General features: G+C 41.3%; 1 protein-coding gene across 2 annotated transcripts; it reads left to right on the forward strand.

Moving 5' to 3' along the window:
* Window positions 1-166: 166 nt before the first annotated feature.
* Window positions 167-14,259, forward strand: LOC134616542 (nuclear receptor ROR-beta-like). 2 transcript variants are annotated; one of them, XM_063461404.1, is made up of 10 exons: window positions 167-581; window positions 6,188-6,273; window positions 6,385-6,526; window positions 7,232-7,756; window positions 8,774-8,895; window positions 9,366-9,498; window positions 9,985-10,092; window positions 10,821-10,931; window positions 11,443-11,555; window positions 11,642-14,259. In XM_063461404.1, the coding sequence occupies exons 1-10, from the start codon at window positions 575-577 to the stop codon at window positions 11,801-11,803; spliced, it is 1,509 nt and encodes a 502-aa protein (XP_063317474.1). In that variant the 5' UTR covers window positions 167-574; the 3' UTR covers window positions 11,804-14,259. The 2 variants fall into 2 exon arrangements, with proteins under 2 accessions (XP_063317474.1, XP_063317473.1); XM_063461403.1 differs by lacking the exon at window positions 167-581 and having other exon boundaries at window positions 6,166-6,273.
* Window positions 14,260-14,598: the final 339 nt, after the last annotated feature.

A 14,598-nucleotide genomic window follows, 5' to 3' on the forward strand; every position in this document is an offset into this window, starting at 1 on the left:
GTGTGCTGTCAGGAGGCAAGGGGGGGAGAAAAAAAATAGTGAATCAAACGCCAAGCCACCTTAAACGCGCTCCCGACTGCGCGTCCCCGCGAGAGCTGAGAGAGGAGCTGTCGGCAGTGAGATCATGTGAGAGTCCACGCTTGGAGAAAGTAGGTTAGCAGGGTAGACTGAGAGGAAAGCAGGCGGAGAAGTCACAGAGGCAAAAAGGGGGGGTCCGAGCACCGCTCTTCCACCGTGGGACTATTCTGTCAAGAAGAAGAAGGAAAAAAAAGTTGATCCAAATCTATTCACCAGTGCGCGGAGACAGTTACGATGCGAACCAAAGCGACTTCGTATACTCTTTTATTTTCCCCGGACTTTACCGAGCGATAAAAAAGAAGAGTTTCGGATAGCTTTTTTTTCTTTCCCCTGCCGTGGTTTGCGAAAGCTGCCTGCAGCTGGGACGAAGTTAATATTTACAGAGTCAGTTGACTCTGGCTCCAGCGCCGTATTCCCCTCTCTCCCCACTGTCACTTACAGTAAACCCATGTAGTCCAGTCTTCGTCGTTCTTTCCAGAAATAAGAAAACACCAAAATGAGAGGTAAGTTTACTTTTTTTAAAAATGTCACAATAAATGCGTGTGTTTTTTGGGGGTGAACTTTGTATTTTGTGGTTATGTACGGGTTGGAACAGCCACATGTGTGCGCACGGGGACTTAGGAGTGCGCCTGTTTTCCTCTCAGTTCGCCTTAATCCCTCATGACTGGATTATAGGCGCACAGAGCTGCACGCCAAACGCTAAAGGACACAGCGCTGGAAGCATGGCGTTCACTCGTGACAAATGCTAAATGTTATACATGTTTACTTTTCTTTCTTTCTTTTTTCCTATGCATCTGCTTATTATGATAACATCAGACCAAGTCCTAAATGTACACATGCGCATTTGTGCTTTGTAACTTGTGCAGTGACAGACCTTACAAACCTACCTTTTTAAATAAATAAATAAGAAAACTTAGAAGTGTGAGCGCGATCTCACCTGAGACTCCTGTAAATTTTGCCAGGGCGTCCATGTTGGGGTTATGCAATGAGGAGAGGGAGGGGCGTGGAAGGAGGATGTTGTTAACCAAAACTAGAATTATGTAATCGAGATGTTATTTGACCTTATCAGGTGTCTAATCGGCTAAACTAAAGCTCAAATAGGCCACATTTAGCAATAATCACGCAATCGAACATCATAATAATAATAAATTAAGACATAATCTTGAATTTGTAAACTTATAACCATATATTTTGTTAATATTTCCATATATTTGAAAAATAAAAGAGCCCTTCAAATGCGCGTAAAGTGTTTTCGTGGTTTGTTTTTTTACAGCTGATGTTACAACACGGATCTGAGCAGCAGTTTGTGTAGTTGTGTTATTGTTGTGATGCGGTGGCTGTGGCAGCATGGCCGACTGTGTGAGTGTACAGAGGGAGACGGACCTGGCTGTTCCACTGACCTAGTTATGTCACCCAACGTTATACGGCACTCACAGCGGAAGGAGGGGAAGCGGCTCCGGGAAGCGTCGTGCCGCCCGGACGTGCGGCATCATGCGCGGTTACAGGCTCGATGTTCACTGTGTCGCTCCCTGACACAGGCTGAACTTGAACTTGGCCTTGGCCTGGAAAGAGGGCAGCTCCAAGTGATAAAGGGAAGGGGCTTTTATAGTGAAATACAAAAGATGGTTAGATACGATTTCACATGAAATCAAACTAGTCCTCAGATTTGCAAAAAATGCAAATCACTTTCATATGAATTTTTTTTACTCGTTGGAAAGAGGCAGCATATAAGACAACCCCCTCCAATTACAGCGGTTTTAAAGAGGCTGATAGTGTTCTGATGCTTGGATCTGTTTATGTTTGGCAATTTGGGAGTTTTGGCCAGAGCAAGGATTACAATCTATCATGTACAGGAAAAGAGATTACCTGCAAGGAGTTTGGGGGGGGGGGGGGGTTGGCAGGGGAAGAAAGATTTTTTTTTTCCTCTTGTACTTAAAAGATAGAGAGGTGGGGAGGTAGTGAAGGGGGGCATCTGGTGGAGGGAGGTTCCCTTTCTGGCAGGATATTCAAATGTAAACAATCCACAGCCCTTTCTTAGTTGGCTGCACTCAAAATGTAGTTTAGTCACACAACCTGTCGTGTCCTCACTGGAAAAGCACATCAGCATTTTTTGCTTTTTTATCCCATCTTGAATCGTTTTGGTTTCAGAGTGTTGAGTCATTCCAAATGTTTAGGCATGCAGATGGGCTCTGGCCTGTTGTGATGTCTGGGCTTCTGACACTTCCTCTCATTTGCTGCACTAGACAGCACTTCTACAAAATGTGTTCCACTTATTTATAACCTAGCAGACAGTGAAAGATCACAAGACTCGTGTCATAAGCTAACAGCCAGTGTAGGAGGTCTGTGACTTTCTTAGCTCTGTTCTAATCTCTCCCAAGTGGGGCCTCAACTTGGGCCTCCACTTGCTTGTTTTTGCATCTTTTTAAATAAAGTAAGCTAAATGCACGGGTGGCCAGATTGTATATGTTAATTTAATGCATGCTGCAGTTACTGTGTTTTAAGTTGTATTATTCTAAGAGAGTTGTGTATATATATATATATATATATATATATATATATATATATATATATATATATCAGAGATATAATTGAGCACATAGGTTGTTTAACACCGTTCCAATGTAATGTAGTTCCAATGCAACAAGGAACAGTCACAGTGGACTGTTGTTATACAACTCTGTGAAACACTGTAAGCCTACACCCAATTAGAAAGCATGATACAACAAGCACTTCAGTGTTTCCAGTATGTACAGTATAGAGCTCCAGCACAAGGCCTCCACCTTTTGTTGAATGTATTTTCTGCCAGTCATTATGAGTAGGTAGCAAAGAATTAAAGGCATGCCGCCTTTTATAAAGACTAGTGTCAATCTTAGTGTATCACTTGTTATTTTAACCCTTATAATAAACCAACACAAACAAATTGTCCTCCTTATAATTTTGTCTTTATGATTATATCATCGAGAAGTGGCGTGTGTGTGTGTTCTTGCACGTATGTCTCAGGGAACATGTGGAAGGTAAAAATTCAGCTTTCTCTTTTATTAAGCTACTGACACACTGACATACTGACCATTTGACCCGCAAGGCAGGCAGCTCCTGGGTGAATTACTGACTGTTTCTTCCTCGTTAGATGCAGAGAAGTGAACTGCTGGAAGCTCAAAGTCAGTGATTTTTTTCCCTGTTTCTCTCTTTGCCTCTCCATAACCCACCCCTACTGAATTAGCCTCTGTAGAGATAACAAGGTTACACATTTAGCTGCCTGATAAACACTGTGAGGCCAACGTGTTTGCCTGAACCGTTAAAGAGTCCGTTCCCTGTTTATTTTGTGCAAAAGGTTTGGGTGCGCCAAAGTCCTAGAGACGAAACACCTGCCGTACTCAAACAATACTCTGTGTTTGCCATTTGCGTCATTTCTCATCATTTGTTACTAAGTTAATGTGTCACCCAGTAATAAAGCTACAGGATATATGAGCTATGTTAGCAAGAAGAAGAACTACCTTGATCCTTTCGGAGAGCTGGCTGTCTGAAGAGTGCTAAAGGTCACATACTTCAGACTAATTTTCAGGGTTAAAGGTAAACTTTTTTTTTTTTTTTTGCAGTATAGTGTGGCCACTGCTGCTGTGTCGCTATCAGAATTTCAAGCAGCTAAATTTTTATCAGGTAGTTAGCTAACAGCAATAATTCTGTAAAGATTAGCCAAATATCTGACAAAATAGTAACCACTCTGAATATCCCTTAATCACTAAAGGCACCAAAGTCTGCAAAAATTAGGACAAAATGGCTTCTAATACATGCATGGGCTTCATAGTCTTTAATCATGGTTAAAAATAATACTTTTACAGTGTTGGTCCAAAATCTAAATGTGTCAATTTGAGGGGGCATTTTTCACCATCCTATCACTACTGGTTTTTTTTACGTCAAACATTAAGCAGCCAATCAGAAGAAAGTTAACCAGTAATTAAAATAGCTGCTATTTGAAAACCTATTTTTCCACCCACTGCTTCTTTTGTAAGGCATGCCTCTTAATTTTCTGTATAGATTTTTTTTTTTTTCTATCTAATCAGTTTAACTGCATGGCTGTTCCTTATTCAGAGCGACTTTAAACAGAGGAACATAAAGTACATGCATCTGTTTCTGTCTCTGGTTTTTCTTGGATGTCTGCACAGATTCAGAAAAGAGGCCCATGAAAGTATGTATGTGTGGTTGTAGCAACAGGGGTGGCTGGCTGGGCATCTGTGTTATTCTGGCTCTCAGCACAGGACAGGAATAGAAGCAGAAGCTCAATGTCAAAGACCTGGGAGAGGAGTGGGGGCTGAATAACTGACATTCAAGTTCAGAAATGGTATGGTTTGCATGGACAGCAGCCAGGGACAGGAAGAGAGGGCAATCACAGTTCTAGCAAATGTAGTTTATCTTTAATATAAAAGCAAGGTGAAGCCCTAATTAATCCATACAGAAGTAGGAGAAAACTGTGAAGGCCTGTGTTGGATATTAGGTAATGTGCAGTTTGTCTAGGCCTGCTGTCGTTGCCTTTCTTGTTAAATTTGGCTGTTATGTAACCAAGCCAGTTTGCTAATGCAGGCCACAAGCCTTCAGGGAAATGTTTTATGGCGAAGTCTGAGCATTGTTCAGCTCCACCTTAAAACTGCTCCGCAGCGCCGGGATCGCGCTCGCCTCCCTCTCCTCCCGCAGTGGGAAAGTGTGTCAGTAGGACAGACCGTCCACATGGGCTGACAGGCTACATCGCCCGAGTGACGTATGACTCAGCCAATACCAAGAAGCTGCTAATGCAGTTCAGCCAGTGGGAGAAAGAGAGTCTGAGCAGGGCGGGTTGTCAGTGTTGCTAGAGTGAGCGTGCTGAATGAGTGTTGTTAGGAATGCTCACAGACAGGAGTTATATAATCGTGAGATGAGGGAGGGGTGGAGGGGAACCTGAGAGAAAGAGAAGAAGGAAGGGAGGGAGGGAGGGTGATATTTTTCCATTGCATGTCTGCAGCTGCCTTGATCAGTTGGAGTATTTCAGTCAACAGTTTTAGAGAAGAGACAGCCGACTGTGTCATTAGAAAAAGAAGTGGAAAGTTGTGTTTTCCAGTACCTAAGAGTGCAACAATTCCTTCTCAATCCCTAAGTGCTTTTCCATACGTGATCCTCGCGGCACAAAGGGTGATTTTGTAAATCAATCTAGGATAGTACAGGCAGAAAACCTCTGCTGTAACTATCATATGATATAGAGCTTGTCGTCTTTACCACGACCTAAAGAGAACGAGTCTTTGTGTATGTGTCATATGTGCAAGTGTCATGTGATTTCATATGTGGTTGTGAACTCTGTTCCCTCATGGGGGCCATTTACAGGGCGCAGACAAACACAGTTTATGGCAAGTTCTCATATACAGTGTGTGCTAATTGCGGGACGGTTTGTTTATGGGGTTGTTGACATTAAACAAATAATTGATGCCAGTGCTACATAGTGGAGATCACTCAGTGGACTAATTATAAGATGTGTTTTTGAGTGGTCTGGGTCAACGTCAAAATACGGTAATAATTTCTTACCAATACCAATGAAAAGGCCTGAGGTGCATTGTTTTCAGTCAATCATATGGTGTACCAAACAGTTTACAACACAAAGAAGTTCAGAGATCAGAAGGCATAAAAGTGGTGCGTTTGGGAGAGAAATCGGGATAGCGCGGTCTAATGGCTAAAATTGTGCCTGGCTTAGGGAACAGAGATGTAGGAGTAGCTTTAATTGTATTAAGCTGATAGAATTTGAGAGTGAAACTAAAACTTTTCCAGATTTTGAACAGTTGTAGGGCTGTGTGGACAACAGATGTTGGACTCGAGTTTCCTAAAAATAAGGAAATTATTTAGGAGAAAGGAAAGCCAGCGCAAAACAGCATTTCTTTGCCAAATATGGACTTGTATGAAACTATTTTTGTAAGACTTACTAAATATTTTTCTTCCTGTTTTTGTGTTGTGTGCTTGGATGTTAAAGCCAAAGTATAACTGAATATGTAGTCTGAAAGCCTAATGTGAAGCACGGCTTTCCTCTTAAGTTTGAGACACGTTAAGGAGCAGTTTTCTGACCTCTCCTCCATGTTTCTTTTCATCAATGCAGCTCAGATCGAGGTCATCCCCTGTAAGATCTGCGGGGACAAGTCCTCAGGAATCCACTATGGAGTCATCACCTGTGAAGGCTGCAAGGTGAGCCGAGAGTAACGCCTTGGTATCAAATCTCACTTTAACCAAGCTGTTTTATCGAACGTTTGCATCTCATTCGCAGTGTCTGTGTTTTGTCTTCTTGTGTGTGTTTAGGGTTTCTTCCGTCGCAGCCAGCAGAACAATGCCATGTACTCTTGTTCCCGCCAGAGGAACTGCCTGATTGACCGAACCAACCGTAACCGCTGCCAGCACTGCCGCCTACAGAAATGTCTGGCTTTGGGCATGAGCCGAGATGGTAAAAAAAAAAATACACGCAAAAACCATGCACTTTATCCACCTTACCAACTTCCTCAGTCTTTAAGCTTTTAACAGTCATCACGACCTATTTGGTTAATCTGAGACTTGCTTAAATAAGGGAAGTAAAGAGATATGTGTGTATTCAGTGACACGTAAGGCGTGTGGGTGTCATCGGTTTCAAAGCTGATGCCAGAGGAATTTGAAGACCTCACCAGTAAAGATCGAGATCAGCTGTTGTAAGAGGGTTGGTCACATATAGGCCTGTTCTGTGGGCTGCAGAAAGAAGACAAATATTATGTCTGCTACCCAGGGCTGGGTAATACAGTGCTCATATATAGAAATAGGGGATTCAAAGTGAGGTAAGATATCCTACAATTAGACTGAGGAAGAAATGTTTACACAAGCTCTTGAATTAACCTAAAAAAAAAATTTTGAAAGTGCAATATCCTTTTATCTTTTCAGCAGAACTTTATTTAAACTTTTATATTTGCTATTTTATTATATTCTTATTTTATTCTGTGGAATGAATGATGAGTTGAGCTCCATTTTCACTGTGCAGCAACATAAAATAATCTTTATCTGTATCTTAGCTTAAACGTGACAGTCAATCACATACTGTACATTTAGCCAAGCAATAAAGCAAGCAGTCACCTGTAAAATGTATTTGTTTGTCTACTATAATGAAAGTATTTCTGTTTTGCAGCGGTGAAGTTCGGCCGTATGTCAAAGAAGCAGCGTGACAGCCTCTACGCTGAGGTTCAGAAGCACCAGAAGTCCCAAGAGTGTGTGGGGTCTGGAAGCGGGGGCTCTGCCACTCTTTCCTTACCCAGGGAAGATGGAGTCTGTGGCAGCGGTGGGGAAGATGGTGAAGAGGGTTTGAGCAGGTCCTACAGCAGCGGCGGCTCCAGCTCCACCCTCAGTGACCTGGATGACATCGCCGCGCTGCCTGACCTGTTTGACCTGCCGTTGACACCCGAGGAGGCCAGCGAGTACTGCAGCCTGGAGCTGCTCGGAGGCGGAGGAGCCAGTGCCGGGAACACCTCCAACTCATCGTCTTCTTCTTCCACTTCCTCGTCTTTGTCCAATCAGAATTCCCCACAGCAGACCATACTGGATGGCGCGGACAGTAATGGCATCCAGCTCCTGCACTCTCACACACATTCGCTTCTGGGAAACACACATGCACTGCTGGACCAGCTGCCTGATGACTGCTCAATAACAGACCTTGGTGAGTGCTGAATATAATAAACAACAAATAAAAGTTCTTGTTATTCACCCGCAAACCCGTGTGTACAGGAGTACCTCAAAATGTCAAATAGCAGTGGCTGATGTGTAACAGGACTTTATTTGACAGGATATAATAAAAGAGAAGAGTGATTTAGAAGTCCGTATTTTCCTAGTGCATGCTTTTCATGCAACGTTAATATTTCTTTCAGCCGTTTGACATTCAGTCACTCTTAATGGTTCGTGAAGCTTATGACTGATTCTGGTTAAGCAAAGCAGAGTCAGTCTGGATCATTATTTCAAGTAAAATATGCAGGCTTTGCTTTGAGAATTTACAGTGAAATGCTAAAAGTATTTCTTTGTCAACAAGCAAAAGGGTTGAGCAATAAGTATAATATACTACATGAAAAAAGAGTTAACAGCAAAAAAAAAAATCATATTCAATTCAAGGACAAGGACATGGTTCATCAAAAGAAGGAATCTGAGTCATACATGCTAAATCTAAAAGCAAAAAACGTTGGCAAGTGTTATAAAGAACACAAAAAAATAATAATAGTCAAACTATGTAGTACATCATCTCTCCAAAAACGGCAACAGATGAAGTGATGGGTGTGTTTCGGGTCTCTGGAGACCTTGAGGGTGAACACATTTCACTTTACAGGTGTTGCAACAACAGACTGTGAGGAATTGAATGGGGTTTTGGGGGAACTTTTAAATCAACCAAAAAAAACACTTGTGAATAATAAATGCAGGAGGTGGCAAAATGACAAACGGCTGTGGAAATAAGGTGAGGAAATGAGCCATTAACACTCCTGTCAGGGTCAGTCAGCAGTAACAGCACAGTGGTGCAAAGCATCTAGTAATTCAAGGTCACATGGCCATGGTCTGTAGATATGTAAACAATACCAGTGTTACACTGTAACTCTGCTGAGCTCAATGCTGTCTTTCCAAAGCGCAAAATCGGTGCTACTGCAAATAAACAGCACTGATTATGTGTGTATATACCTGTTTTGTCTTACAGAGCACATCACTCAGAGTATTGTTAAGTCGCACTTGGAAACGTGTCAGTACAGCGCCGAAGATATGAAGAGATTCAACTATGTACAATATACACCTGAAGAAATGCGTACTTTTCAGAACAAGGTAAATAATCCGCACGTGCCCTCCTGAAGATTATAAGGAAAATGAAAAAAAGACCTAAACCAAGAAGACTGATCCTATTAGTGAGCATGGGTTATATAGTCAAAGCATGATGGAGCTTATTCTTCAGTGGCATACACCCCCAGTCCTCATCTAAAACTCACAGTAAGCCACACTATTGCTTGGCATGTTCTTAACCGTGAACATCCATATTGTGGTTTTATGAGTCAGTCAGAAAATTAGAAAAACACATGTGTCCATAAGATGTACTGTAATATGCATGTTTTTCTACACTTAACAGAAAAACAAAACTATTTAGATCTAGTTTAATATTTGGGCATCAATAATTGTATTTCTTTAGAATGGGAGGCTAGGCATCAGAATATCCAAAAGAAGACTATCACATTATCATTGTGACATTGATGAACTTTTAGAACTTAAATCTCCTCTTTTTTGCACACTTTGTTTTTCAGTCTGCTGAGTGGATGTGGCAGCAGTGTGCACACCACATTACCAACGCAATCCAATACGTTGTGGAGTTTGCCAAACGTATTGCAGGCTTCATGGATCTGTGTCAGAACGATCAGATCATTTTGCTGAAAGCAGGTTAGTGCACAGTCTATGAAAGCGCAAATACTCTGTTCACTGAGTTTGTTCTTCGTAAGTAAACAGAGGCTGAAACTTGCTAACTGTGATTCCTTCTGCTTTGTTTTTTTTGTCTCCAACTCTACCTTTGCCTTTTGTTTTAACTACCCGTTCGTTTGTTTGAATAAACTCCTGATCTGAACACTGTACCGAACACATAAAATTGCACAATCCTGGGGGGAAAAAAAACCCAAAACATAATTTTATGTTACCTGAATACCTGCATATATCTGACAATGCATTTCATTTTAAATGTTTTGAACTTTTTAAAACACTTTAAAACTGTTCAAAAATGTCCTATATATGCCGTCCTTCAATCTGGGTCAAAATTGCTTACATCTTGTTGTTTGTTTTGTACGTGTTGGAGTATCTTGGGCTTTTTCTATCCTCCCCTCCTTCTTTCTTCTGTCTCCATCTTTTTTGCTCTATCTGTGGCTCCGTTTTTAGGCTGCCTGGAAGTCCTCCTTATACGTATGTGCCGAGCGTTTAACAGCAGCAACAACACCATTTTCTTCAATGGAAAATTTGCTTCAGCTCAGTTCTTCAAAGCACTAGGTGAGTATCAGAGCATTAAAAACAATACAATAAATGTCAAAAATATCACATTTCTTTTTCTTTATGCAAGGTTTATAATCAAACACCTGTTCTAAATGCAATATGCAAATCTACCATTAGTGCATTCAAAACTGCCAGTGATCCCACTGTAAGAAATACAGCCAACACCTTTATACCTGTTACCTAACCCTACATTTATCAACACAAATCATTATTATAAATGACATAACAGTCATAACTGTCACTGTAATGCTTTTTCTCTAAGATAGTTATTTCTCTTTTATTCTTATCAGCAGCAGTTTGTCACAACGAGAACAGATATTAACGTTAATTAGGGCTAATTGAAACCCTGCAGATGGATTTTCCAATTTTTGCCTCATTTTTGCCTCTGTGGTATCACCGGTGTGCTCTAACATAAGGAAAATCAGCTTTAAAAACAGCAATAGGCTGTTTGATGAACTCATTTAAAGGAATGCTGCTCAGGTCTCATTTTAAAAGACAGATTGGTCAGTGGGGAAGGATTTTCCCTTTTCTGAAACACTTCTAAGAAATCAGACACACAGTAATCTGAGTCAGAAAGCAGCTCATTTAACTGTTATGAAATTTCCTAATCAGGAAGAGAGACAGAGATCTTCAGTCTCTATGTATGTCCTGTTTCCCTAAGCAGTGCTATCTTTATGATTATTATTTCTGACAATTAACTTATCAAACACAATGCATGTGTGCAGGCTGTGATGATCTTGTCAGTGCAGTGTTTGACCTGGGGAAAGGACTCTGCCGTCTACAGCTGTCCGACGAGGAGATGGCTCTCTTTAGCGCTGCTGTCCTTCTAACGCCGGGTGATTATCTTTCATGCACATCTCCTTGTCGCTCATACACACTTATAAAAGCAAACAAGCTTGAAAAGAGCTACACATTGGACTGCAAAATAATAGTGATAACCAGAAAACAGGCTACACTTACATTTATGTATTAGTTTTGCTTTGGATGTTTATTCTAAATGCAATACTGATTATTAAGCTAACTTGCAGTAAAAAACCTTAATTTGGTTTCATGCATCCGTGTATCAGCTTCAGCATCACATTTGTGGGTTGCTCGGATGACAAAAGCGTAGAACAGTTTCATGAAATAATTGCATAAATGAAGCTTTAATCTACCTTATTTATCGTTTCATGGGGATATATACAGTATCAGGCTGGGAGTGAAGGTGTAGAAATCCTGACACTTGATGTTTCTATTCGATTGGATGGTGCCAGCTAGCCCTCACATCTCTATGAAGGCTTTAGTTTAAAATCTCATCTTTAGAACCTACACTGTAGGTGGCTAATATCTAAATTTTAATCTCTGTAGATCGACCCTGGCTGACAGAAGGCCAGAAGGTTCAGAAACTCCAGGAGAAAGTCTATCTGGCTCTGCAGCACAGTCTACAAAAGAGTGGCGCATCTGACGAGAAACTGGACAAGGTAAGGTTAAGCAAACGTTGCCCTTTTTAAACACGCACAGTTACGTATTCACATGTTTACCGTTGTATTTTTTTTCATCCCCACAGATGTTGTCCAGGCTGCCTGTAATGAAGTCCATCTGTAACCTCCACATTGATAAACTGGAGTTTTTCCGTTTGGTCCACCCAGAGACAGCCTACAGTTTCCCACCACTGTACCGGGAAGTGTTTGGCAGCGAGATGTCTCTGCCGGACTCCACCGACAGCTAGACAGGCAGTTAGGCAAAAGACAGAGAGAAAGAGAGAGAGAGTGTATTAAGATGTAGGGAAGCAAAAAAAAAGAGAGAGAGAGACAGAGAAGGGTAAGGATTTTTAAGATCCACAACCAGCAGTTAAGAGACAATCCAGGACTTTAAATTCTCCGTCTCCTATGATCCCAAAGTAGTCCTCCACTTTCCCAGCAGGCAAAAGCACCTTACACTACAGACCACACATGCTCACGGTCCTCTGCATATTGTAGCATTAACAACACACATATGGGTGTAGTAGTAGTAATAATAATAATAATAATAATAATGATAATAATACCACAGCAGCCCACTAAGCATGTAACAGCTGCAAGCTCTAACACATGTTCAGCATGTGATCCACTGCTGATCACCCAACCATTTATGAATGTACCTCATCAATAAGCACCAGTGCACAAGCGAGAAACAAACAACAGAGAATGTACAACCCTGCCACTTTCGAGACAGAGTTTTACAAATAGCGTTTGTATAAAGTTGCGTCAAGTAACAAGTCTCCCTGTTCTTGCAGCTCTTAGTCGATATTCATGCATCTCAGTATGGTACGTCCGCGTATTCATACAGACAGCATCCTTGTACTGACCATCACTTAGGGACCAAGATCATGAGTCAAAATTTGTGGGGTTTTTTCTCCATGACTCACAGCTTCGGCTGAACTCAAAAAGCTAAGTACCAGTTTCACTTACTTATTTAGACAGTGTTTGGTGCTGCCTTTTTGTAGGCTCTTGTAATGCAATGACAAACCTCAGTCCCACGCACCCCCTTCCTTGTAAATGCCACTTAGTGACAGGACATAATGAAATTATCTTTAATTTATATACACATTTATAAAAGAAATATTTTAAATAAGAATGTAAATAGATAATAGTATATAAGTGTATGGAGAGAGTTAGAATGTGTGAGTTCCGTTTGGCATGAGAGGGAGAGAGAAGAGGATAGCAAGATGTGAGAGGAGGATTTTTTTTTCTTTTTTTAACGGATGGATATGTGAGGAGAACTGATATTTGGACTGGAATTTTTTTTTTTTTTTTTGCCTGGATGATTTTTCCTCTCCTGACAATACTCTCAGGTTTGCACGGCAACCAACAACCCCGACCGGGCAAAGGCGCGGCCGTCACCCCAAGCGACGGGTTGGACATTTGCTGCAGATGCAACACAGCAGGGGGGGCGGTGTTCTCGAACTTAACGAAACAAACATTGTTTTGAATTTGAACTGTCAGCTTTCGGTTTGCACTGTGGCGTCCCGTCCCTCCGCCCTCCCCTCTGCCTAAAAAGACAAGAGGATAAACAGTAAGGAAACGAGAATGCAAAAAGGCAACTGACGACTTCAGGAACTGCATAACACAAGCGGACAGACCAGGACTGCCCACCTGTTTCTAACCAGCAGTCAGTACACAGCTAAACTGTCTTCACTCACAGTGTTTCAGGTGGTTAAAGGCCGGGATAACGATGGTCCATAATATGTATCATTAACCTTCTTTGCTGGTTGGTGCAACTGTATTATTTTGTACATTTGCTGTTCCTCTCTCCTCCTGTAGTCCCAAACCCGACACTTGTCTTATTACAAAGCACTTATACTTTTCCTCGTTCTCATTGGACACTAGTCTAAGGCCAGACAGAGCTACCAGCTGCCCCCCTGAGTTGGGCTTCAATGCCAGTTAAGACTTCATTTAATCTGTTGAGCTATTTTTATCTTTTGTTAGAAGCCTGTCACACAAAAGTCACCCATAACTGTTTACATTTTTGATGTACATAAATAACACACGTTCTAAAGGTTCTATTTTAGCATAGAGATGGGGATAAATGTCTTACGATGGGCGATGGTTGTCGAGCAGAGTCCGAGGACCTGCTGCCTGCTGCTCAGGGAGCTAGCTGTGATCTCCTGTCCCTTTATTGCCAGTGTCGTCTTTTAGCCTTGTACTCCTCACACCTTTGCACCTAAGATGAAACGCATAACCATAATCACTGTGGACGTAAGTTATTTTTGTGAATGTTACTCACAAAGTGTCAAAGCCCTTCCCGTTTGTCCTAATATTGTAACTTTAAATTTAAGATGCATAGGATTACAAAAAATAAATAAATACAGTAAATAAGTTAGTTCAGGATGAATTTCGTTATTGGGGTTTAATGTTTCTTTTGCTGTGATTTTCATTTATTTGTCTTTTCTCCACATTTTTTTTTCTTTACGTGTCTCCACTTTCGTCTTGTAAAGTCAGTGATCTATTTTTTTTTTAATTGAAGAAAGAAAACTTCAAACAAAAAAATGTTTGTCTCCCTTCTCTTTCCCTGTATGACAAAATGTACAAGAGGTATATTACTAGTCCGAGAGTCACACAGCTCAATATACAGTATATTGTTGTCCAATGGGATACATTATATGTGGTTTTAAGAATGTAATAAATTGTTTCTTTTTCTTTTGAAGTGTTTGTGTAATTTATTTGCTTTTGTGTCAGTTTATACAGGTCAATGCAAAAAAATATAGGCAAATGTATAGGCGGTTCTCCACTGTACAGCATTATCAGGGAGGCTTCAGACTGGTCCCAAATTCATGCTTCTGTGACCCCAACGCCAGACAGTGGGAGTTGTGAAGCGCTATCTTCAGCCGCTGGAAGAGTTAGGAGTGTTGCAGCAGATGGTCTGATCCCCACAGACCCTTGATCACCATATAATGGAGACAGACTGGGATTACATGAATGTAAAGAAGCAATCCAGACAGCCTAAATCCACAGAAGAGTCATGGTGAGCTCACCAAGATGCAAG

Source organism: Pelmatolapia mariae, linkage group LG18 (genome assembly GCF_036321145.2).
Source record: "Pelmatolapia mariae isolate MD_Pm_ZW linkage group LG18, Pm_UMD_F_2, whole genome shotgun sequence".
Lineage (NCBI taxonomy): Eukaryota > Metazoa > Chordata > Actinopteri > Cichliformes > Cichlidae > Pelmatolapia > Pelmatolapia mariae.